The sequence below is a fragment of the Phaenicophaeus curvirostris genome, chromosome 5 (genome assembly GCF_032191515.1).
Source record: "Phaenicophaeus curvirostris isolate KB17595 chromosome 5, BPBGC_Pcur_1.0, whole genome shotgun sequence".
Classification (NCBI taxonomy): Eukaryota; Metazoa; Chordata; class Aves; order Cuculiformes; family Cuculidae; genus Phaenicophaeus; species Phaenicophaeus curvirostris.
In genome coordinates, this window is record NC_091396.1 from 56,658,761 (window position 1) to 56,684,626 (window position 25,866).

Here is a 25,866-nt window from a genome sequence, read left to right on the forward strand (position 1 = left end):
CTAGGTGACCTTTAAATGTCCTTTCCAACCCAAACTATTCTACAATTCTGTAATAATATACAGAAAGATTTTAAGCTGGGTTTTTTTTTATTAGAAATACCTATTATAACTCAAAACACTGAGTGATAAGAGCTAGTTCTGAATCTCTTAGGGCATGCGTGAGGTTAGACCTGGGTTTCTGACATGCTGTCAGTCACTGCTTGGCAACCCTTCTGTGCCTTCTTGCATCCTCCCACAGCCTCAAGCAGCTCACTGCTTCCAGGGAATGTTTTCATTGCACTGGTCATCTGGTTTTTTACAGGTCAGATTTAAACACGTGCAGGCCTGAGATCAGATCTGCTCCTCATTTTTCTTCATTGACAAAATGGACTGCTTATACTTACATTTTGCTTTCCAGCTTTTAACAGCTCTTAGAAAGAGAAAAATACAAATTTATGACCAGCATTATCAGATACACCATGTTGTAAATTTAGCCAATCATATCTTCTGTACCTTTTCTACATGGAACATATGTTTAAGGTACAGTACGTATAACAACTTCAATATCTTTATTTTGGTTGTCTGTAAGCACTAGAAGGGACATTCTGTGACTTCCATATCATGCATTTCTGGTGAACCTGGAGTTAGTCGCTTTGTTAAAACATAATTTATCATGTCTATCTGCATGTCATGTCTGTCCACGTGTCATGCCTATGTCGTGTTGTCGTTCCCCTGCCCTTTCCTTGGAAAAGTTTTGTCTGAATCTGTTGAAAACAAAAAGGAAAGCAAAGGCTATGACATCGCTTCTGGATCAACCAGTCATCTGCTTGGTATCCTATTCTGATTAAGTACACGCACTGCCAACTTGTAGGCTCTAATTTTCGTGTTTTGCTTAGTGTTTGGTTGGAGAAGAAGTAGGAATAATTGGCTGTAATAATGGCCTGTTCATGCCTGCAAAGTAAAATGAGCACATTCATGGGCTCACTTCCTTCTGCTGTTGGTGCAGACTGCTTTATTCAAGCTGATTTGCAGTAGAAGCTTATCTCTATGTTCTGGCTGTGTGAGGAAAAGTAAATAAGCCTAAGCAATTAGAGTAATGTTCATGCAGGTGCAAAGAGCCTGCACAAAGCTCTGTTTACTCTTGCCTTCAAGTCCCTTTAATCATCATCGCGGAGCTTAAGCTGTGCATGAGGCTTTTGTGTGGTGTATTTCCCGCAGAGAGCATTTGAGTGCTTCTATTTCACTATAGAAATCCTCAGCCCTAGAGATATATCAGGTACCAAAATAGCTCTGAGCATCTTCTCAGCCCTTGATGGAATAAGCCACTTCAGTAACTAGTGGACAAGCTGTAGAGTCTCCAAGGTCATTCAGAGGTTTATAGTACTGCTTAGTAGCACTATAAAAGATGATAATTCTGATCTATATAATTCTGCAAACAATAGAAAAAGGCAATAAATATAAAATGATGGGAATCAAAGGCTTCTGAAAAACATTCCCATTCTCTTGGTAATTATCTGCATATCTAGTTAAGTGTAACCCCCTACGGAAATTAAAATACTACTGAGATTGTCTTCTCTGTAACTTAGTATTTTTTGATTCTTTTTGCTTTGGCAATGGAATCTCCTTTTGTTTGCTTGCCCTATTGTTACTTTAAAACTGAGCAGTTAAAACTGTAATGCAAGGATTTCCCCAAAAAGGTTTATTCATCTTACTGAAATTCACAATAACTGCTTATTTCCTTCTTTTGTGGTGCACCCTAAAATACCAAAGAACAAAATGAGCCATTTATCTATTTAGGTTTACATTAGTGGTGGCCTGAGGGGATAACTTCAGGCAGAAATTCTATAATATTTTCTGCAGCAAAGCTTTTCCTTTAAGGGCAGAAAAATCATAAGGCTGTTGAACTGATGTTTCTGTTCTCTGGTAAAATACAGAAAAAGAACAAATTTAGCCCATTTATTAAGAAAAGCTTTAAGTATAAGCAAATATTTGAACACTGTGTACTTTATTTTTGGATGAAGGATATGTAAATTTGACTAAGTCATAGGTTTTAGGGTTTAAATATCATGTTAAATCAGCTAATATAATCTCATCCATCCATAAATCCTTTCATTGAATTCCAGTCTTACACTAAGACCAATAATGTATGTTGGCTGAGGAACATCTATAACTTAGGCAAATTTTGTTGTACCTCCTGTCAAAATAATCCTTGGGTTCTTGTGTGTGTTTCTCTTTGGTGTTCCTTTGTTTTGTTTGTTTTCTCCTCTCAACAGCGCATGATTGATCTCAGGCACAGAGCACAAAGTTGGATGAAAATTTTGGACATTTATCATCATCCCTGGTCACTTATCAAACTTTGCCCCCATCTGCTACCACATTTCTCATCAGTTTTATTATCTTGTGAAAGTCTCTGTCTATCTGTTTTTCTGTTGGTGTCTACTCCTCCCAGGCTGACAGGATAATATATTTTAGTCTCCCAGCCAGGGTATTAAGGGGAGGAGTGATGAAAATACTGTTGAAATGGGAGCTGCAGAAATAAGACAGAAAAGCTACCATCAAGCCAGTCCTTTTATTCATCCTTTCACTTTGGGAATTGGAGGGCAGCCTCTCATTTAAGTGGCAAAACTGGCCCAAGCATGTCACTGAGGTAGGTCATATTGGGACTTCTCAGGAACTGTAGATGATGAGATAGGAACAGGCTAGTAGGTTTTCAGGGGGAATCTACACTGGAGTCTCAGACTACTACCCTATTTCCCTCATTCTTCTGTAGTACGGGACTTCATCTCCCGTCACTGCTGTATAGTTGACAATCTCTACCATTTCCCACAAGAAGTGCCTAGGTCTCTGTCCTTCCTTTTCAAACCCTGGGGAGACAATATGAAAGATGAAGGAGAATAAGAGGAGATGAAGGATAGGGCCTGCTGTGAGGGATAAGAGATAAATGCCAGGAAGGAGAGGAGAAAGGAAGCTGTTCACATTGGTGAATAAGATTTTCTGATCTTGGTGAAATAAGGACTAGCAGGGACATATGATTACTTCACAGAATCACAGAATCACAGAATCACCAGGTTGGAAGAGACCCACCGGATCATTGAGTCCAACTGTTCCTACTTGCCATATCATAAACACGTGCTTCCACATCATCTTCTGTTTCCTGTGCTTGTGACCTGTTCCAAATCCAGCAAACTTCAAACCTTTTTCTAGACAGCTAAGACTCATTTTGGTTCAAAGATTGAGTCCCTGTATTTATTGTAATGAAGGCAAAGAGAGAGTTCCTTCATGTTTAATGCAGCATTTTCATAATCAGGAAATTGTCATAATTTTTTTTTTTAACCACTTCTGAAGAGCTCTGTACTGGCTGTAAGTCGCTATCAGCATAGGTCATTAAAGGTAAAGATGACAGCACTTCTGTCTCCTTTGTGCTACAAATAGCTGTTTATAAAGATTTTGCACAACTCATTGCAATATGAAGGTCTGTAGCAGGCACAGACCAGCATGTGATCTTCCTCTGCCGTCTATTAATAATTCAGGAATATTCAAGACTACTAATATAGAGTTGCCATGCACAATACATGAGTGCCATTCCTAGGCTGTGCAGTCCACTTGATCTATCCCAAACAAGCTAATTTAACCATTTTAGTTGCAAAAGTACTTTTCCATGAGCTCCAGTTATGGTCTGGCACAAATGCACACACATGGTTTCCATTTCTTCTAGTTTATGACTAGATTCATAGTGCTAACATATAGGCAGCTATCTGTTTTCATACCTCTTGACGACTGGATTGGTTTTATCCATGACACCTTGATTTTGTGGCAAATGAGAAGATTTTATTTTGCCCTTTCAATCCATTTTTTTGTTTAGTCTTTGATTTGGCTGATGACTGGCTGGCATAGCTCGCCACTTCCACAGATGGTACTTTCTTATTTGGTTTAGCAGAGTACAGCTAAACCAAACAGCTTCTTTTCCTCATAACAAATGGATTGACACTCCATAAAGCCCAAATCCCACTGCCTGGGCACCCTGCTTTCTATCCTGTTTTCCTTGTAGGATAGAAAGGCTCTCTGACTGGGGATTATATGGATGGCTCCGGTCTTTCAGCAGTCTACTGGGAGCTCTTCTTTTGGAGACAATAAAGCTAGCTGGCATTAGTTCGTGAAGGGGGATTACCAGTGACGTTCTTAATTCTAATCTCTGAGCCATTAGAATTGCGTCAAATCAGCTTAAGGGACAGTATATGTAGTTAAAATGTTGGAAGAAGCAGGTAGATCCATGCTCCTTTAGCATTCTCTTCCAAAAGAGCTTCTCACTTGTATTTCTTCTTCCTCATGGAATATATATTGCTCTTATTTTTTCACCCCTGGCTATTTACCCAGAAGACATATTCCTGGAAGTTAAACAATGGAAAGCTGGGCAAGACCATGAACTGAAGATGTATCAAAATCTCATTGCAGCAGATAAAGCCAATTATGTGAGTCACCACAGAATAAAATAAGCCTTGTTCAAATGAATTTTCTCCCAGTGATGGAATATTTGCTGAACTCCTGTGTCACTACAACTGGGAACCCTGAGATGTAGAAACACTAATATAACAGCATGAAAACTCACAGAAGAGCAGAGCTGGTACTGTGGAGGCAGCTAACTGAGAGAAAATCCTCTAGTCACCCTGGGAAGGGAAGAGGAGACAGCTGCTTTCCTTGGTGTAGAACATCGCACAGGGCTGTCGGCATCTTTCCTGCCTAGAGACTATTTCCCTATGCAGTGTGCTACAGGAAGAAATATATAGCTGGGGAAAAAGAAGGAATGATTAAGAAGAGACATTCAGCTTGAGGAGTAATAGCTCTGCTTTCTGTGACCTGCTAGCAGTATCTGAAGCAGAGGTCTCTCCTGCTCATGGAATGAACTTGTCCCAGGATTCCAGCCAAGGACAGAGGTGTCAACACACTTAGGGTGGTTTCAGGGGAGGGTTTTACTCACTCAGCTTCCTCCTCATGTCAACCCCATAAAAACAGATGGCTTGAGATTTTTATGTGGGAAATCTTAGCACAGCAGGCAAACATGGCCATATTTTGCACTCCCTGCATTTTCTGTGCTGTTTTTGGAGGTCTAACAAAACTGAATTCCTCATTGAGACACCTCTCATTAGCATCTAGAGTTGGATACTGAATAGCTACACCATATTAGAAGAAATTGAAAAGATAGATTGATAACCTAAACATCTCAGATAGCCTTTAATCTGATTTTCTGGCATCTTGTAGAGAAATTAAAGTTTTACTGTATTTCATGTCCTTTGTTTATATATGCACTGCATTTTTTGATATCTTTCTGTATCCCCACTGGAAATATTTGCTTAAATATTTGAAGAGGAAAGTCTAGAAGTTTTGAAAAAAATCTTAAAATGTCAGGTAATTTGAAACAAAAATATCTCAACATATTGTACTGTGTTCTCTTGAGTTAGCCCCTCAACACAGAAAACTGTTTTTAGTGACAAAACAGGATCTGTTAATACTTTAATCCAACACTGAAACAAATTTCGTTGAGCTGGTGCATAAAGATCTATTGAGTAAATTATGCAGTAAAAACTATATTGAGAGACTTGGGCTAATTGTATTAGAGGTTTTAATTCTGATTCTCCATCTAGAGGTTGGGTAACTGTAACAGAACTATTTATTAACCTAAAGCTCATACAGTTGATTGATTCATGCTAATGCATTCTAGATTTAATAATCACATCTTCCTTAATTGAATTGTATTTGCTGAGGCAGAGCATATAATTAAATCAAGTCTTTTTCTAATCCTTCTTATGCCAGATTATTCTATGGTACATTGGGGAAGAATAGTCAAAAGTATACACTTAGTTAATTTAAGCTCATTGAAAAAATCCATAGACACATTATGAATGTTTGGGATATTCATAATTTCCCAAAATAGAGAGATGCATTTTTCTGTACATGTCATCTTCAATAATTAAGAAGTGCATAGAGGAGCAAGACCAAAAATACAGCTAGAAAGGAAACAATTTGAAGAAAATACAGTGAATCTATACAGCTGATAGTGAAATTTGCATGCCACGTGACCAGCAAGCTATTGCAGACAATTTCTCTTAAATGCCTTTCTGGAGAAGGAGAAGGTATTATTGCTCAGGAATGTTCACTTGCTTTTACATGTTCCTTACTATTTAGTCTGATGATGAAGAATTAAACAAGGATATCAGAGAGAAGACACAGAAAACATAGCCAAGATGTAGCTAAGAAATTACTGGAACAGGCTCCCCAGGAAGGTGGTTGAGTCACCATCCCTGGAGGTGTTTAAAAGATCCGTAGATGAGATGCTGAGGGGCATGGTTTAGTGGTTGATAGGAAAGATTGGACTTGATGATCCTGTGGATCTTCTCCAACCTAGTGATTCTGTGAAATCACAGAAGAGAAGAATGAGAAAATGCTTTACTGAGACACTCTCCTGTGTTTGTTAGTGTCTGGTCAGTTGTTTTCAAGATGCAGATCCAGTACTAAGGGCTTTCCAAGACATAAAGGATTAAAAAACCTGGCTTGAATGACAGGGAAAAGTCATTAAAAGTTGGGGCTGGATTCCAGGTAGACAAACCAAGGGAAAGACAAATCAAGAAAGGAATTTGTCAGGGCAGAGATCTATCTGTCATCTGAAATTGTTATAATCCACTCTGCCACTCTACTAAAAGAGATGCAAGAGTAGTAGGGTACAGTTTAGGCGTACAGAAGATTACTTTTAAACACTTTTCTCTGATTGCTATAGACTTTCTGATAGAAGAAAACCAAAGAAATACACATAATTCTTAGTGGGTTGTTCAAGCTTGGCATTTTCTTCTTTCTATGGTAGAGTAACGGGCTGCATAGAAGTTTCAGCAACGCTTCTTCTGTGTATGCAACACACTATAAATTTATTCTGCGAAATAGAGCTATTCAAATAAGCAGTATCAGTTTCTCTGGTAAATGACGTGTTGCCTAAAGTCTAAATTACTGACCTGATCTAATTTGTCCATCAGAGTTAAATTATGGAATTTATACCTTTTAATAAAAACTAAGTGAAAAGTAACCTGCAGCAGAATCTGATTTCTCGCCTTGATATCCAAACAGTATAATGTTATTAAAGATAACTTTGTGGGTCTATAAGGTTTTGTCAGAGGATTTTGATCCATGCTCTATGGCATTTCACTTGATGAATTATATGCTCTTGGTATCATATTCAGTCTCATACTAGCAAAGGTCTTATACAGATTAGTTTCCTTGACTACTCTATGTCATAGGCTTGAAATATAATTCCATAGCAGTAAAAAAAATTAAACACTGGTGTATAATTAATAATGTATCACAGAAAAAAATCTGGTTAGTGAAGTGCTATCAAGGCGCTGCTTGTGAAGTAAACGCATACATTTCTTTGCAAGTGTTTTTTTAAACATGTACAGGATGATTATTTGTCTTCCCTGTACCAAAAAGAAATGTAGTAGTATTGGTCTTTAATGTGTCTTCATGGGGGCAAACATGCATTGACTGAGGCCAATAGGAATATTGCCTTTCTGATCAGGGTGCACCAGTTCGTGCAATTTACCGCTGACAGCTGTAGGGGTTTGCTCCTTATTTGAAATAAGTCCAACCTACACAGCATAAGCTGTGTAGAATGACATTATAATAAAAGCTGTTTACATCTGCACCTCCTGATAAAGGTCTTCTCGTTGCAGTGTCATCTGGAAATGTTCCTGAGGTTTTCAATTCAATGAACACCCCATGTCTTACATGAGGTCAAGGTAAAGTCACCTGCCACTTCTTATCCAGCTCTTTTGGAACGGAATTTTGAGCACAGATTTCAGTTATAAACAGGGATACTTTATCTAAATTCAATGACAGTAAAAAAACCACAGCCCTATGCTGGGGAAAGGTCCTGTCATTCCTGGCCTGGCCTCTGCTTATATATATTCTTTGCTATAAAATATGAATGAACAGAGTATCACTGCATGTGCTGGTTGCAACTCTAAGCATAAGATAACTGGCTGCTCATCTTTTTCAAGTGCTCAGGACTTTATTCCAGGCACCAGATAATTTCTGTGGCAAATTCCTTCCCAGATTCTAACTATTTTATCCTGCTGACCAAAGATCAGTTTAGGAAATCAGCAGATCTGCTGTTTATAACTGAACATATTTAGTTTACTGCCTAACACTACTGACTGTAGGACCAACTTGTTTGGAGCCAGAGGGGTAGTTTTACTAGCCATCACCTTCGTTGCTCTCCCATCATTGCAATTATGCTTGGAAAAAATATCTTACCTGTCAGTTTATGAAAAGCCTTTCTAAACTGGCTAATCAGCTTTACAGCCTGTGTTCTTTCTGCTAGCAATTTAGATGAAGTTCACAAAATATGCTTATAGTCCTTCTATACACCTGTCATCTCCCATACTTCATATCAGTGGCATTTCTTGCCAGGAAAGAGCCCTGCTGGGTAACAAAATCATAGAATCATAGAATAGTTAAGGTTGGAAGGCACCTTAGAGAAAATACAGTTCCCTGCTACGGGCAGGGACATCTCACTAGGTCAGACTGCCCAAGGCACCATCCAACCTGGCCTTCAACACCTCCAGGAATGGGGCATCAACAACTTCCCTTGGCAACCTGTGCCAGTATCTCATCACTCTCATGGTGAAGAAATTCTTCCTAATGTCTAGTCTAAATCTGCCCCTCTCCAGTTTATACCTGTCCCCCCTCATCCAATCACCATAAGCCTTTATGAACAGTCCCTCTTCAGCTTTCCTGTAGCCCCTTTCAGGTACTGGAAGGTCGCTATAAGGTCTCCACGGAGTCTTCTCCAGACTGAACAAGCCCAACTTTCTCAGCCTGTCCTCATATGGAAGGTGCTCCAGCCCTCTGATCATCTTTGTAGCCCTCCTCTGAACCCGTTCCAACAGCTCCATATCCTTCATACGTCGAGGATTCCAGAACTGGACACAATACTCCAGATGAGGTCTCACAAGAGAGGAATAGAGGGACAGAATCACCTCCCTTGACCTGTTAGTCATACTTCTTTTGAATGCTAAAAAAATTATAGCTGGGGGGAAAAGAGATGGTGTTGATTAATGCTGATTCCCTGAGGTCTATATAACTGTATCTTCAGAGGTGTGTTGGTGACAGTATATTGAGAAAAGAAATGTTTGCTTCTGTGGAGAAAATAAAAAAGCAGAAAAAGTAAACAATTACATATTACATCTCAGGAGGGCAAAGAGGACTCTGCTAGAGGAACACACCACTTGTGATAAATATTTTTTCAAAGATCTTATCATTTTGATGGCACTGCATATCTGTAGTACTCTTCTGTGAGGATAAAGGTCCAATTGAACAAGAAAATCTGCAAATCACACTTTCCCCATCTGTTTTTTAATTTTCTCTCTACAAAAGTCATTGTTTTCTAATGTCAATTCATTTCACATTCCCGCTTATACAGAAAAACTTTTTCTTTTTTTCTTTTTTCTTAAACAGTGACAAACCTTGCCTTTGCTATTTTCTATTTATTTTATAAACAGGAGTGTTGTAAGTCAGCCTTTAGCTGGCAGCTAAACGGTATGCAGCCACTCTCTCACTCCTTCCCACCCAGTGGGATAGGAAGAAAATCTGGGAAGTAAAGTAAAATTTTTGAGATAATTTGTTTAAATTTTTTTCAAGAGAACAATAAAGGAAGTAATAATAATAATAATAATAATAAATATATTAAAATGCAAGTGCTCGCTACCTGATGATTAGCCTACCCCAAGCAGTGATTTCAGTGAGTGCTGTTACAGCAAAACGCAGAGCACCAAACATGGAACCTGGATCAACTCCCCGCCCCTTGGCCTAATTACTATTTTTATAGTGAGCACCATTAAATGGTATGGACTATTCCATTGGACAGTTGGGGTTAACTGTCCTGGCTCTGTACCTGTACAGTAGCAAAACACGGGAAACTGAAAACCCCTTGATTTCTTAGCAACAATTGAAAATATCAGTACATCATCAAAACTCTTCTCATACTAAATCTAAAAATCCAGCAGCTGCTGGTAAGAAAATTAACTCTTACCCAACTGAAACCGGGACAAAGAGGTAAGTAACCAGCACTCTAAATTATATCTAAGAGAATGTAAGCAGTTCTTTGATCCTTTTTGCATGTAGGAAATTTGGACAGAGAAGGTCTAGGAGTTATTTGGAAATTGACTCCTTGCTTCCTGATGACCTTGGCCAAGATGCTGCTCTTTTCTGTGCCTTTTTTTCCACATTCATGGATGAGACCAGATTCTGTGAAGGAATTTGATATGTAGAACATCTCCTACACAATACATTTGCAGACTTATTTGTTCTTGCTTTCCCTTTCTTTATAGTCAATTGGCAGACAATCACAAAGGGCCAAGGAATCTTCAAGGAAGGCACAGGTCAAAGATGACCATATCCCAGAAATATTTTTATTCTTTTCAGCTACTTTGAAAAATACAGCTTTTTCTGTTCCTAGGTGGTCAAGATAGTAGCCCTGGAGGGTGTGGTGAGAGACAAAACCCAAACCATGGAGATCAGGATGAAGAAAATGATCAAAACCCTCACATATTGGAAATACATACCAGTGGCCAGAAGATAGGAGATGTGCTGAGAAGAAAAGAAGTCTGGGCTGTGTCATCATGCAACAGAGACAATGTTGAAAGTGAGAAATACCTATTGTTGCTTCCTTAGGCTGCTGCTACTTGTGGAAAACATCCTACTAAGAGGGAGACACGGAGCAGAAGCTCCCCCTTGGCTTTGGAAAGAAGGAAAGTATATTCCAGAACAGTTTCTCATTGTGTCATATTAATTTACAGCAATTAGGAAGAGGCTGGACTGCCTTACTAGGCTCTTGGAAAGAAAGATCACCCTGCCAGCCACATAACAATGGGATAATAATGGGAAATGAATCTCTATGCAGAGAGGGAGAAAGGACTGAGGATACCTGAAAGCCTGTATGCACTTCGGTACACATGTAATGCAGTCCTGTTCCCAACTTATCCAGGAGGATTCATTATTTGACTGCAAAACCACTGGACCTGCTCAGTCTGAGCCTACGTGTTAACATGTGTAGGTTTAAAAGGCTGATCTTAAGGGTTATTTCACAATTTTTTTTTTACTTGGGAAACGAGTGTGAGGAGAGTTAGAGAGAGATGGAAATCTTTAGTACCAAATGGCTGCAAGCATAAAAAGATGAAACCTAAAGGCCTCTTAGAAATGCATTTTTTCAACCACTATTTTTATAAATGACTTATGGTGATTTCCTTCCTTGGAAATGTTGTTTTGTAGTTGTTTTAGTCCACAAAACATGGACCTTCTCTGGCTTCTGTCTTAACTAACCAACCAGTATAAATTTCTCTTGAAATTCACAGCTGTCTTCACTGAATGTGAGCAAATGAGCCTGTCAGGTTGAGCTGACTCTATAGTTTTCTTGTCTTTGGGATGCAAATCCTTTTAAGTATATTTAGGTCATTTCTATTTGATTTTCATGGGATATACAGTAGAGAAACTTGTTCTTCATAAAGGAAAGAAAATGAAAAAGATGTGCCTTAAATCACTCTATTGAAATTCACTGTCAAAGTCATCAGTCTCCATGCAGGAACCTGAACATTCTAGGTTTCTTCTTCCCTCAGGTTTGTGTCAGAAATAGGCTTTTTTTTTTTGTCTATTGCCTTCATCTTTCACTTATGATTTAGACCATATTTAAGGGTGCCTGGTAGCTATCATGGGATGCTCAGGTGCAATCTAGTGACTGGTTTAAATGTAAAAGCTCTGGACTCACTCTGGTAGTCAGATGCTTTTAAAGCCTCACTGAAATTGTTCATCACATTTCTTACCACTTTCCATATTCTTTACCTTCCTGGCCTGGACACTCATCAAGCTGCTTCCTTTGAAATAGCATTCCCCTGACACAAAGTCTTAGAGCACCACTTAAAATTGCTTAGCTCATATTTAATTCATCTTTGAATTTCCTCTGCTGGAGATGCTTGGGTATACATTATGGCCAGCAGATTGGAAAGCCCCAGATATTCAAGAGATGGAGAAATATTCAAGAGATGGATAAATAACTCTTAATAACATAAAGCATGAAGTATTTGCTGTACCTCTTAGTCTTCCTCCTGATCAAAGGCAGAGAAAGAAAGAAGAAAGAAATCAGTACAGTGCTCAGATAGTTCAGTGTTTCAGGCCTGATCATACTTATCACAAATTGCTCTTTACTGTTCATTTAGAGAATATCTTCTGACCTTATGGCTGAGTCACTCCCTCAGCCTGCCTTAATGTAAATAAAAAAATCAGAATTAATATGATGTAATGTTTTTCATCTTGATGGATGATAAAATGCACCATCTCTCTGTGTGCAGAGAGATGATGCTTTCTTTGCTGAGCCTCAGTGGCCGAGGCTGTGTTTGGGAGCTGGTGGAACAGGTGCCCAGCATCTTCTACATTGCAGAGTGTAGAAGTCCAGTCACATCCCTGATCTCTGACAGCATTCAGTATTGTCTATACTGCTGAAAGGTCCTGAAACAGAACTGAGAGAGAAGAAAGAAGTTTCCTTCCTCAAAAACAGCAACCAAACCCAACAGGACCAGGGATGACGGAAGAACCAGAGATGGTTCATCTCAATGGAGATGGGCTGTCAGACTGAAGGGTATTTGGGAATAAGGATTTGCAGAGTGTGTTGCATTGATTTATCTATTGCTTCCTCTGGTCATCACAGGGCTTGGCTCCTTACCACACTGTCATCTTCACTGTCCACCTCCAATGCTGTCCATGTATTTTCATTTTAGATGGGAATAGCATGCATTTTAAATGGAGCAGAAGTTTACGTTCTAGCCTCTTGAAGGACATTGCATGAGAAGTGAGCTTATACTATCAAGCAGACTGTCTGTCAAACTATTACTTTCTAGTTATAAAAGAAATATTTTAGTAAGTTTCTGGAGAATATTGTCTCATGAGCTCTTTGCAGCTGGATTTCTGAGATCAGGTATTCAAGAACATTCAAAATGCAGATGGGGAGGAGCAATGGGTGCAATTTTCATTAGCATTTAGGTTTATTAAGCAGCTATTATTAGGTATCTAACAGTTTTTCACAAATATAGGTACCATTAAAAATCTGGTGCATGGCCTTAAAAGTAAAATTACAGAATCAATTGCAAACAAAAGCCTTAAAACTTCATAAGTATTTTAAAGTATGTTGCTTAATTCCAGTGAGGATTCTATGTGGGATACAGTTGGATTGAGATCACATAAAGGACTTCTTAACCTGTGGTTGGGATGACCTGCATAATCTGCTTATAATTGCTGTACGTGAGCAGGAAGATCGTGGCAGAGCATCCTTGATGAACCCAGACCAGTGCTGGGAAAAGCAAAACTACTGGTGGCAGCTGGAACTAGATATCATAAAAAGTTCTTTAATTGAACAGCCCTATGATGTAATCACAGTGCAAAATTTAAGGACTCTGTTTAGTCTTTCCCCACATCTTAATGGAAAAATATTATAAAGCTTAATTATTTAAGAAGAGAAATGGTATATTCCCCTGCTTCATCCGTGATTACAAGACCAAACAAATCTTTTCCAGATAAAGATCCTGACTATGGTAAGAATCAGAGTTTTATGAGTAGTGACAGCAGGATTTCAGTTTTGTGCTACATATGTCTCTAAAGTGCAACGTCTCTAGTCTTACCTAGTTTAATACAGCAAGTTCTCCACTGATTTCAGGATTGCATTTTTTGGCTCTTATCCAACACAGGCACTATAGTTTATAATTTATATTTTATTTTGAGATCTGATGTGATAGAGATTTCAATTGGATACCATTTGTTATGTTCAGAAGTGTTCTTTCAAATATATTTAAATATTTTATAGATTAGCACTCAAAAGGAAGCGGAGCCTAGAAGAAAAGTAACTGCTACTTCAGCTTATTTTCTGTGACTGCTAATGAATTAATGATTATTTTTCACACCCCTTATACCAGTAGCAGGCATGAAAGGCTTTAATATTCAGGATACCCAAAAACATTATAAAAGGGAAGCCAGAGTAGAGTCCTAGATTAGTGGTGATGAGCTGGGGCCAGTCACTGGGAGAGAGGAGTTGTGACTCACCTGTAAAGGTGGGGGGAAAGGGTTATCCTGGGAGCATTCCAGGTCACATACAGGCAGGGGGATAAGAGACCAGTGCCCTGGAGGTCTCCTTTACTCTACCATTTGGATACATTAAATGGTCAAAATTTGTGTAAGAATCCCAGTATATGTGTGTGTGTGTATACATATGTATTTGTGTCTATAGAGGGATGGGGTAAGAGAGAGAGGGAGAAAGTAAACACATGGTTTATATATTTGGGTTTATATAAAGGCTTTTGATTTTGGAATGACAGACTGACTAAATTAGGAAAAAAATAAACACAGCTGTTCCTCCTAAGCAGGAAAGGGAGAGATAGGTATCAAAGAGCCCAGTCCACCATGAGCTGTTGATTAACCGAAGCAGCTGTTATTTAATCCAACTTTTTCTGAATTATTGAGGGCTTCTGGAGTGCCCTGAAAATCAGATGGCTTGGCTTATCTAAATAAAATACGGTACTATTTTCCCCATCTCTTTTCTCTTAATAGAGTTTCCATTTGATGTTTGTTTTTGGTTTTGTTTTGTGTCTTCAGTTTCAATGTTTCATAAGGCAAAGCAGTCTGGAGTTAAGTGGTGTACAGAGCCTGGTGGATCTTCTTCAAGCCTCTAAAACTACCTTCAATAACTGTCATATTAGTGGGATAAAGAAAGGTGCAGTGCTCCATGGAGCCTGTTTTCATTCTTTCTGTGCTGTGCTGTGAAATCATTGCTCAGGATTTTAAGTGGATGCTGAAGCAGCAGTTTAAAAATTCTCTGCTTTCATCTGGAATATCTGATTAATAAACATGGATTGTCTGGAGTCCTTCTTTGTACATTTCTAATATTTTTATTTCATTTACCAGTAAGAATGCCTCTACATTTTTATCTTTTCTAGTGCATATGTAATAAATATTATGCCATAGATGAAGTAAAAACCCTGAAGTGAATTGGATAAACAGAAAAAGAATGTACCGAAGGAAGATTGGAGAAAAAAAATAACATGAGATCAAATGTCGCTTGTGCTTGTGCAGTGTTTATACATATATTTATAAATCAACATCAGCTATAACCCAGCTGTAACTTTGCCCTGCTGTTAACCAGTTAGAAAAGCATCAGTATTGTATTCATTGTCAGCTATTTAAACAGACTCCTGAGAGAACGATGACATTTTCAAAGATTTGTTTGCTGTTTCTTAGTAAAGGCTGGTGTCTCTCCAGTGTGTTGCCATAGTCCCTATTTACTCTGAAAGAACAATAATATGTTCTCCTCATTCCAAACTGCTCACTCATGCACATGTTACATATGAGACCTGAGTGAAATGTAGGCTTATCCTATCATTACAATTGTACATCAGGAATCTGCCTGCACCTGTAAACCCTGTGTTTATGCTATGTTTACTAGGGTTGTACTGGGTATGGGTCCGGGCAGAAGTGGAGAAGAGAATGATCGTACTGAATCAGGAGAGGAGGAAGCCACTCAGACAGTGCTCATAACCTAAAGATCTCTGGACATTCAAAATATTTGTTCTTTCCTCTTTGAGCATTACCCTCACATTTCTCCATAAATTTTCTCATAACAGTGAGCATGATGTCCCAGCAGCATTAGCAATGAGCCAGGTCATTAAAGGCACTGCTATTTCTTTTTAATATTAAACTATTTTGAAGGAGTGGTGCAGCGTCTAGTAATATTAGTCCTAAATTTGGAGCCCATAAATGGTGCAGCAATCTCCTCACTCAGTTACTAATTGGCTTGTGACAATGCCATTGACATTGTGGTTGCACACACATGCAGATTGGAAATTAATATGCTGAGTTTAATAGTTATGACACCATATAAAAGTCAGATCATCCAAGCTCTATCAAATCACTTAATAAAAGCTGAGTGAAAGTATGGAAGAAGCATGAGAAAAACTTGGATTGCCTTATTTAAATTTGTTGCTTGATGAAAACATAAATATTTAAACCCCATGAATTTATTAAATAAATTAATAAGAATTGTTTAAAAGGTATAATTTACTCAGCCAGATTATCAGCCAATGCAATCTTCATTTAAAGTGATGGGGCTATGCTGTCATACACAGCTTGAGCTCTAGGTCATGATACTTAGGAAGTTATGTAACTTTTTTAGGCATACTGCGTTTTGAGTATGAGGGCTTTTTTGTGATAGCTACATATATGATTTCCTAGGACTTAAGAATCATAAAAATACATTTAATGAAGAAAAAATTTCAGTTATGATAACTTACCATTCTGTAAAGTTTATCTTCCAGATCCTGATTAATTCTTTGTAAGGCTAGGTAATTGTTTTGTATCCTAAAACAAAGATGATATCATGTAATTGAATGCATTGTTTTTCATTTTTTTTACCTGTAATTTTCACTTCACTACAAAACCTTGGCTTGCACTACTTGAAGTCTAGTTTCTTATCACTGCTGCTGCCAGAGAGTGGTTGCCTTTGATATGTAGTTACTACCTATTTCCTAAGCAAAACTCCTTTGTCATGTTTGCGTACTATATTTATCAGCAAATTCCTTCAGGAACTGAAAATATGTTTGTCATTCTGCACTTATGTACAGACATGCATTGCACCATGGGAACCTGCAGAAGGAGATTGTAACTTTACATTAGGCTCAGGAATGATATGTTGGAGAGGAAGCTTGAAATGTATGCTTAGAAAATACAGAAAAAGTCTTGCGAAGCTGTCTTTATAAGGAGAATTGCAGCAGAAGCCTAATGACTATAGCAAAAGCAACACGCAGGCATCACCACATGACTTAGAAAAGAATATTCCTTCATTTGACAGAAGTTCAAGGAATTGACTATTCTCAATAGCTAAATTTATCCCTTTTCTTCAGGAAATATATTTAGATAGCTTAGCCAGGAGAAGGTGGGTATTTACTTTTATCAGCACTGAGGTATCAAATAGACTCAAAAAATGAGACTTCCCTGCTAATTCCAGAGCAATACACCAAAGAAAAGTTCCTGTCTACACATCTTTAGCTTGCTTAGATGGTAGCCTTCATATTTTAATGAATGAGCTGTGCAGCCTATTACTGTTTTGGCAATAGCTCTGCTTTTCTTTTCACAGAAGGTAAGATGGATAGCTCCCTATTCTTGTTTGTACATATCACCTCAGCAGGATTTATAACAAATGCACAGCAAGTGTTAGAAGCTCACCTGTGAAAAGTTTGTCTGATTACATCTATATGTTTGGGAATCTTAGGTCAATAGGTCAAAGTATTTTCGGTGGTGAGTTGATTTTAGGTAATGGGCAAGTTCACTGTAAAAGTGAACTCAAATATATTAGACATTCATTTAGCAGAAAGCCATTTGCTCTGAGAAGCTTGGATCTGAGTGTAGTTTCCATGATAATCAGAAAGGGACTGGGATTAAGGATGTCACTTTGCTTTATCATATGGTTAGGAGTGGCTGTTGAAATTGGAATGAAGACCTGCATTTGAACCATGCCACCATGGCTGCAAATCAAGGGGTCCAGCCCACTCCTTCCTGGCAGTGAAGTGTTTCTCCCTGATTCTGTTGCCATGGAGATTTTCTTTCCAGTTAAATGATCGAAATTCTCTATTTAGGGGCAGACCAGTAGCTCAGAGTGCTCTTTGTAGGGCATGCAGAGCTCCTGTAATACCATAACATCTGACGCACAGAGGAGAGGTCTGTGCCGAGGACAGCCAGGCTGTGGCAGCCCAGTGGGTGAAACTCCTGGGGGTACCTATGGTCAGCCCAGATTTGAGGCAGTGGTTTCAAACATGCATTGTAAGCCTGGGGGAAGTTCTTGTGTCATGTACATTTTACAGAGCTGCTGTGGAGAAATTTCCTTCCTTTAAGAGGAATCTGTGGTAAAGAGTGTTTGCTAAGGTGGTGACCGAAATGGGCTGAAAGTCTGTGAGACTTGTACTGGTCTACAGCTTGATCATTACTCACCAATTCCCACAGATCCATTGTATAAATGTCCAGATGTCTTAAGGGACTGACCGAATTTACAGATCTCTGTGTTGTCAGTGCTCCTGTTAGATGCAGCGTGTGCTGCTAAGCCTCCATATAGACATTTATTTATGCAGCTCTAGGCATACTTGGAATTTTCGCAGCTATTTAGCCACAGTTAACACAACAGAGAGAAATCTTAGGGTACCCTGTACCCAGCTTTTCATGGCAAAGCAGAGATGATCTTGATAAACCAGTGGAAGTAAGGAGGCTTAAATTGACTTTGCTTACATACTCAGCATTAACACAGTTATGTTTTGCAGGTAAGATGGTCTGCCATCACACAGGGAACAAGGATTTAAAAAAAATAAGATAGGGTCTGCTGTCTGAGATCAGAGGAGCTCCAGTGTCTTGTCTGTCATTGTCTGCAGTTTTTCTCTAGTATGGAAAAATAGAACAAGTTAAACATACTTTGCACCTAGGCAGCTTATGACTCAACTAGAGATCGTGTAAAACTGAAGTAAACTTTTAGCACCTGTGACCTCCTAAGAGTTTTCATGGGTTCAAAATCATCTGCATAAATTCCTGAAAAAAAGGGAGGAAATTATTGGTTCAGGACTCTTGTAGATCAGGCCTCTCTGTAGCCCAATCTGTTCATTGCTAGTTTTAGTCCTTGGCTTCTCTTGATGATGATTTTCTCTTGATAAGGATGACTGGAAGACTGGTTACCATTGATGTAACTATTCTTAGCTGGCAACAACTTCCATCATGTACATGGTAGGGAGGTTTTACATGAGCTGATTACAGTCTGTTTCTCTCCTTGTAACTTCTCTTGTCTTTGCCCAACAATTTTTACTCTATTTTATGTTTTGATGAAAGTACTCCAGAAGCCTTAGTTCTCTAACACATTCATTTTGCACTGAAAAAATTTGCCACTTCTCAGTAAAATCAGTTCCAATCTAAACAAAAGATCCACAGTAAGTAGGAAGCTGAGCTTCAAAAAGTGTTTCTATTGAGAACATTATGCAAAGGTAGTCAAAATAAGCACAAGCACGTGCACACATACGTAAGCACATACACATGAACATATATGCCTAAAACCTAAACTGGAAATCCACTGTGCCAAAAGAAGTGTCAGCAAATGTGGGTGGCAAGGAGAGAAATGGACCCAGAAATATATGGAAGAATGTGTTCAAGGTGTAAAAGAGGAACAGGGTAAGCAAATCAGCCTTTGGGCACACTGTAAAATAAAGGAGGAGCAGGGAAAATTATTTCAATTCGAAAACGATCAGATAAGCAAACAGTAACTTAACCTAGTTTGCAGAAAAAATATGCCCAGATAGCCTTAACCTTGTGAAGTATGAAACATTTTAATATTGTAAACCAGGGTTCTTTGTAAATTAAGTGAAGAATAGGTCAGCTTCACTGCATTGTGAATTCGCTTTAAGAATAAACTCCTGTGAATCAATAACTTATTATTAGTTTTGATAGCTTTCTGTGTTGTTCATATTATTAGGTGATACCTATGTGCCTCCAGGTGCGTATAGGTGCATGCATTAACTCTATGTTTAGATTCTCAGCTAAAATAGGGACTGATGAAAAGTACTCCGACCAAATCAACATTACATATCTGTGCTCTAACACAGTGCAGGAAACAAATGCCTCTCTAAAACTGCAGATCAATATGAAAGAGGAAGTCTGCAAAAGCCTGTTTCTCTTCTTTCACTCTGTCTTAAGCCCTCTTAAAGCTATGAAATATTCTACAGCAAAACATAGGCTTGGGTTAACTTTCTCTACAGAACAGAATTTCACCCAGAGTGCAGTTTAGCTTTGAGGGGTGATTGTTAAAATAGTTGTTCCTTTTCCTTCTCTATTATCGACAGTTTTCTCCCATTTATTCTAAGGCTAATAAAAGTATAGAATTCACTTTCAGTCTGTGAAATGTCTTGCTTAGGGTGAAGCAATTATACGTGGGGGCTAATATTAGTGCTAAATATATACTTGTGTGCATTTATTTCTTGTGTCTTAAAAGAACTCTACAATCTAGAAAAAACTAGGATTAAGACCTCACCAAATTGTCTACCTGGGGTAGGGACTAAAGCAGGAAACCCAGCATGACCTTTGGAGGTCAGTTTTGGTTCCAAGATTGATATCTCAATATCTTTTAGTTTTTGACTTAAAAAAGGCATGCCAGTTATGTCAGATGGGGGATGAGTCTGAGGCTTATGAAATCCCCAATTGGTTCTCAGTCACTTTTCAAAACCAAACTTATGCTTTAGAGTTAATTTTTTCAAACCTACTCAGCACTGCCCTGATCTTGCTCCCACTGGACCCAAAGAAAAAGGCCACCTCTAAATGTTTGTACAGATGTCAAAAACTTCACCCTCAAACTACGCAAATGATTTATCTGCTTGGGTGAGAGAAGGAAGGCTTAGCAGCAACACAGGTAATTCTGGAGAAATTAAGACAATAAAGGTTTTCAGGAGGGAGTAGAAAAAGATGGCCATTCAGCCTCAGAAAAATTCTGCACTTAACTCTAATGGATAACAGAAATGTACTCTGACATATAAGTGGGATCTTGCTACACAGGGCTTGTTTATGAGGGGGATTGAATTTCTCACCCTGTGCAGTGAATAAAGCAAGAGACACATAGTTGAAACTAATTCTAGTTCCTTGTTTTTCTCACACCAATTTTGCTCTATTACATGTTGCTGACACGCTTTTGGATGACCTTTTTTTTCAGACATTGTACTTCTCCAGTTTGAAAAATCTAGTTCAACTTGCGGTATGCCTTGCTATTCTCAATAGAAACATTTTTAAAGCTCACCTCATAAAATATTTTGGGCTTCCAATATGGTATGTCTTCAAAGGAGTAATCACCTGCCTGAAACATAATTTTAAATATCAGTTTTCTTCATAATATGATACAATGTTCCATTAGGATATTGGAGAGTCAGTTCTGCTAATTTGATGTTTGCTATGAATACTAGATTTTGGCATGAGTGAAAAAAGACATTCTGGACTGAGTTTTGAAGGATGCTTAACTAATTGGTGCCCAGTGGAGTTGGTAGGAGGCTTTCTACTGACCAGTAAAACTGTTTTAACAGAAGTGGGATGGTCAGACCCTCTACTAAGTAAGACACAGGGTTTATGGCAGTCGTGCTTGAAATTGTGTTTCAAGACAAGATAATATCAACACTTTCTGCTCTATATGTTGAAATATACTGGAAAAAACCTATATCAAGAATGAATTTACTTTCAATAGCTCTGCTCTTAGAGAAGCAACAGGAAAAATATTGTCGGTAAGAAAACAATACAGAGAACTTTCAGACTGCTCTTGATAGGTGTGTGTGGATATCAAGATTATTGTGACACAAGCTTATTTTGGCCATGTTTTAAGAAGCCTCCCCAGTTAGGGAAGTATCTAAATTATAAGACTTTAGGATGTTCCTAATTTGAGGTCTTACAGTCTCATTCTGCTTAAAATTTACATAAAATAATTTAGTTGACTCAGTGTGTTGGTGGTTTCTGACTTTGTTTCGGTTTGCTTTTTTAACTTTTTAAAGGAATGAAAAATATTTCTTTGGGTATAGCCCTGGAACTACTCATTTTGAATTTAATTTTGATTCATTCAATGAATTAAATCAAACAGTTCAATTATCTACATCAGTTTTGGAAAGTCCTCACAAGAAATGTAAACATATTCCTGCATAAATGGGTAATCGTTGGTTCAGAAGTTTTGCAAACAAATTAAAAAATAGATATTAAGAAACACCAATAAATTTAGACCTAGATCACAGACCATTTTAATCAATGCCAGGAATGTCAGGAGTGCATGCTTGTTATAATTTGTCACTAACATGAAATGCATCCTTGGTTTGCAATAGCACTGTACCAAAGCTTCAGCAGTTTTAAGTAAAAGTTTTTTCTGTATCATTCCAATCTACTTGGGACTGAAAAGCAAATTATTTGTTATAGCATAATGTGAAATGACATAATAGTATTTGAATTGAACATAGTCTCAGCTTTGAGTGATGGAAGGCCAAATTCTATTCTCTTGTATCAGTGCAATGGAGAGTAACAACAGAAAATATGCAGTGAAACTCATTAAAAACATTTATCTGTGTATATATATAGTATAAATATGTATATGTAGTGTGTTTATAATCTTTGTATGTGTTAACACAGTGTGGCACTATCTCACATATATGTTTACACATAACCAATGTCATATATACACCTATATAGTTGTGTTTCTATTTCTATATTTACTTTCAGTGCTGAGACTTCTTACATATCACATGCACATAACTTCATGTGGTATGTAATATATATTCAGTTATGAGAAATATATATATTCAATGTGAAAACACAATGTATAATGAATAAGTAATAAAAGTTGAATGCTTGAAACTATATGCTTATATCTTTACTCACATGTGTCTTTGAAACAGCTACTTGTACATTCCTAATAACTCTGTTCATTTCAAAAAGTTGGTTACTAACCTTCTCAGTTTTTCAGTTACTTTTTCAAGTTCCTCCTGAGCACGTCTCAATTCTATTTCAAGATACTGACGTGTAGAATCAAATTCCGTTTCAAGCATTTCCAGCTTATGAGCAGTGTATGATAGGCGCTTTCGTAATTCCCCCTTCTGTTCTTGCAAAGTACTAGAAAAACAAAGACCACAGCTGTAGAATTCAACTGCTATCAAAAAAGCTTTCCATGATCTACTCTTTGACCAACTCCCTACACTACAGGTTGGCACTGAGCCAGAGAAGGGTGCTTAATAATTTATTTACGGCACTTCTGATATTCTGATTTTGACAGTTGACTATCTTCCCATCTGTTCTTTCTAGCTCATTTGTTGCTAATATCTCATTAGTCATAATGGAATTGTTTGTGAAAGAAACCTCATTAAAATAGGAAATACAGTCTAGGGTTTGGTTCCACAACGGGCTTTTCATTTAGAGTTACCTTAAAATACTGTGACTGAAGTAGCAGATACCAATAGAGCAACAGCTCTAAACAAATTGTGCAAAAATATTTCCTTGCTCATAATCAAAGTTATAATATATTTTGTGGGGAAAAAAAATTTGTCTTATTTCATTCAATTTCTACCCCAACCCCTGGCTGTAGAGCTGCTAGAGATGTTTTGTGCAACATTTCATCTGGAGAAGGTCAAACAATTAATATTAGAGTAATTAAAAAATTATAACAATTTTAAAATTATAGCTCTTTCCCCGTTTTCCCAATTATATAGGAGCAAGGACTTCTAGACTCAGATGTGTCCCCTAATTTTCCACATTTCTTTCACTGAGGAAGAACTCATGCTCTGCTTGTAAGCTGCCTTCAGTTACACTCTGACAAAGCGAAGCACTAGACACAGATTTTAGAAAGAGGAGGTTTTTCACTTTGTTGTTTTCTCTTTTGTTCTGAGATGACATAAGATCACATAAAGCCAGGAGATCCAAGCAAAATTTGTATCATGAAGTTCAAAGTTCTATCTGCACCCAAACGGTCCACCTGGATTTGCAGTGATGAACCTGAGGATCTTTCCCCTGCTTTACTGGAACTCTACTCTGCCACTTCAGCTGAGCCAGTCTGCTCTTCCCCAATTCTTATCCACACAATGGAGATCTTTTGTCCTTGTGTGTTTTGTTGGTAAGATCCTCAGTCTTCTAGCATGTTTGCCAGTTGCACAACAGAACCAAGTACCAGTTGGAGCTGTTGTCTGAGGTGACTGCAACTTAGTTCAAATACGGAGACCTCAGTGTTGAACTGATTACTTGGCTTCAGAACTAGAGTCTACCACCAACTAGAGACAAAAGCACTACCATATTATCTACCATGAATTGCCTTGTTTGTTTCTAAACATATGATAAAAATAATTCTTCACGAAAAATGGCAAAACTTGATCCCCTTTGATGTCAAGAGAATACTGCCATCAGCTTCAGTAGAATAATGTTTTGGGTCTCTAGTTAGACAAGAGAGTTGGGAGCAACGTGCCATTCTTTAAGAAAAACTTATCTGAGCTGGCTTCAGTGTGCAATTGCCTCTCCTTTACAAGTTACGATAGGAGCTTCAATAAGTTAATGCAAAAGCTTTACAATTGCTGCTTACTTAATGCATGCAGCTTAGATCTAGGAAACAGCCTAATGTTTGCCAACACAGTGCTCTATTTCAATTACACATATTGTGTGGTTACAGTTATACTTAGATTACCACTTGTAGCTATATTCTCTTAAAATAATATATTCTGATTCAGACATTTAATGCAGCTCCTCTTAATGCAGTGATTTAGTTCTTATATTTCATTTGGTGAATAAAACCCCCAAATTATCTAGGGAAATGAGAATCTCGACCCATGCTGCACAGCCTCGTTCATGATGTTACCACATCATAGCACCTTCCACTTACACTGCTTCTGACCTATTGCTCTTGCTACTCAGCTGCTCATCTTGGGAAAGAAGAGTGGTCAATTTTCCTTCCTCTAGCATTGCAACCTGGATTCTGTTCTGTGAAGTGTGAGTTACAGTGTCAAAACTGTTTAGAGTAAAGCCAGATCAGGGGATGTTACAACACCCTGCTGTGCTTGTGAATTTTGGCACAAGCGGGGTGTGAATTCTGGGAGGAAGAGGGGCTGTAGAGGTACATATATAATGGGAATGCCAGAGATGTTTAAATCAGTAACAGCTGGAGATTGCCTAGAGAAAGAAGAAAAAGAGGAAAGTTAACGTCCTCCGATAACTTTGTAGGTACCTCATGTAGATACCTTCTTGCTTTGGGTCTTAGTTTTGTGAAGATTAAATAGGAGGAAAGTATTTGACTCCTTAAATGAAGTTAGTTTTGCAAACACATGTGTCCCTAGACCTGTGTATGTAGGGAAATTTAGAGTCCAAAATATGAGTGCTGGGCAAATCTTGATCCTCAAGTGGAAAGCAGAGCTGAACTAAGCTGGCAAAATGTGCTGCTGGATTCAGATCTTGGCAGGTTTTGGCAGCCTGAAGCTTGTGTTAAGACCTGAGTTCCGCAACATTTTGAACAATAAACTCAACTAGAAGCACATTCTTTTTTCCACTTGAAGTTCACTTTGAGACATTTATATTCTTGATTTCTTTACTTTTCAGAATGGGATTATTAATTTTATTAAAATAAAACCTATTCTAATGCATATTACTGAAGCAGACTACATACATGCACTCTTTCACATAATACTTTGGTTAGTAAAGCATGGCTGAAATTTCATAAAAAATAAGAAAAAGAGGTGGTTAAGGCATAAGTTAGGCAATTTCAAAGATCAAAGTTATTCTCATTCAGGAAATCATAATTCTGAAAAAGCTATACTTATTTCCACTGAATCTGAAAGATCCTGATACCCTTCAAATCCCATCAGAACTCTTGCTTAGTGTGTGCTTTGAGTCATCTGATACACATAAAGCCATATGGCTGTTTTTAAAAGGTCATTACTTTTAGATATGAATTATAACACCTTATGATGGTATTTTTTATGTTGTAGTAGTAGATACCTAACAGTGAATCATTGTTTAAATACAAGTTATTGGACAGAAAGGTAAAAATTTTAGTAATAAAAAATCATTTTCTGACAAGAATATGTTGAATGGCAGAAAATAAATAAATAATTAAATGGATAAAGAGAAGACCCAAACTGGAAAAGCACTTAAATATCTGCTTTAATATCCTTATTAAGCCAAGCAAGTTGTGAAAAGATAGCTAGCTTTAAGCAATGATACATTGAAAATTATACTTATGATCAGCACAAATAGGGAAATTTTCCTGAATCTGGGACTTAAACCATCAAATGGCAGATT

The 25,866-nt window shown here is 37.9% G+C and overlaps 1 protein-coding gene across 5 annotated transcripts in view; it reads right to left on the reverse strand.

Annotated features, from left to right (window-relative positions):
* Window positions 1-25,866, reverse strand: part of BEGAIN (brain enriched guanylate kinase associated) — a 155,919-nt gene that overhangs the window by 30,735 nt on the left and 99,318 nt on the right. For 4 of the 5 annotated variants that reach the window (XM_069858794.1, XM_069858791.1, XM_069858793.1 and 1 more), the window contains 3 exons: window positions 22,543-22,704; window positions 20,864-20,920; window positions 16,344-16,410 (listed from right to left, as the gene is read on the reverse strand). In XM_069858794.1, the coding sequence (XP_069714895.1) occupies window positions 16,344-16,410; window positions 20,864-20,920; window positions 22,543-22,704 (286 nt within the window). The remainder of the gene's footprint in view (window positions 1-16,343; window positions 16,411-20,863; window positions 20,921-22,542; window positions 22,705-25,866) is intronic. The other variant, XM_069858792.1, reaches the window with a different exon arrangement.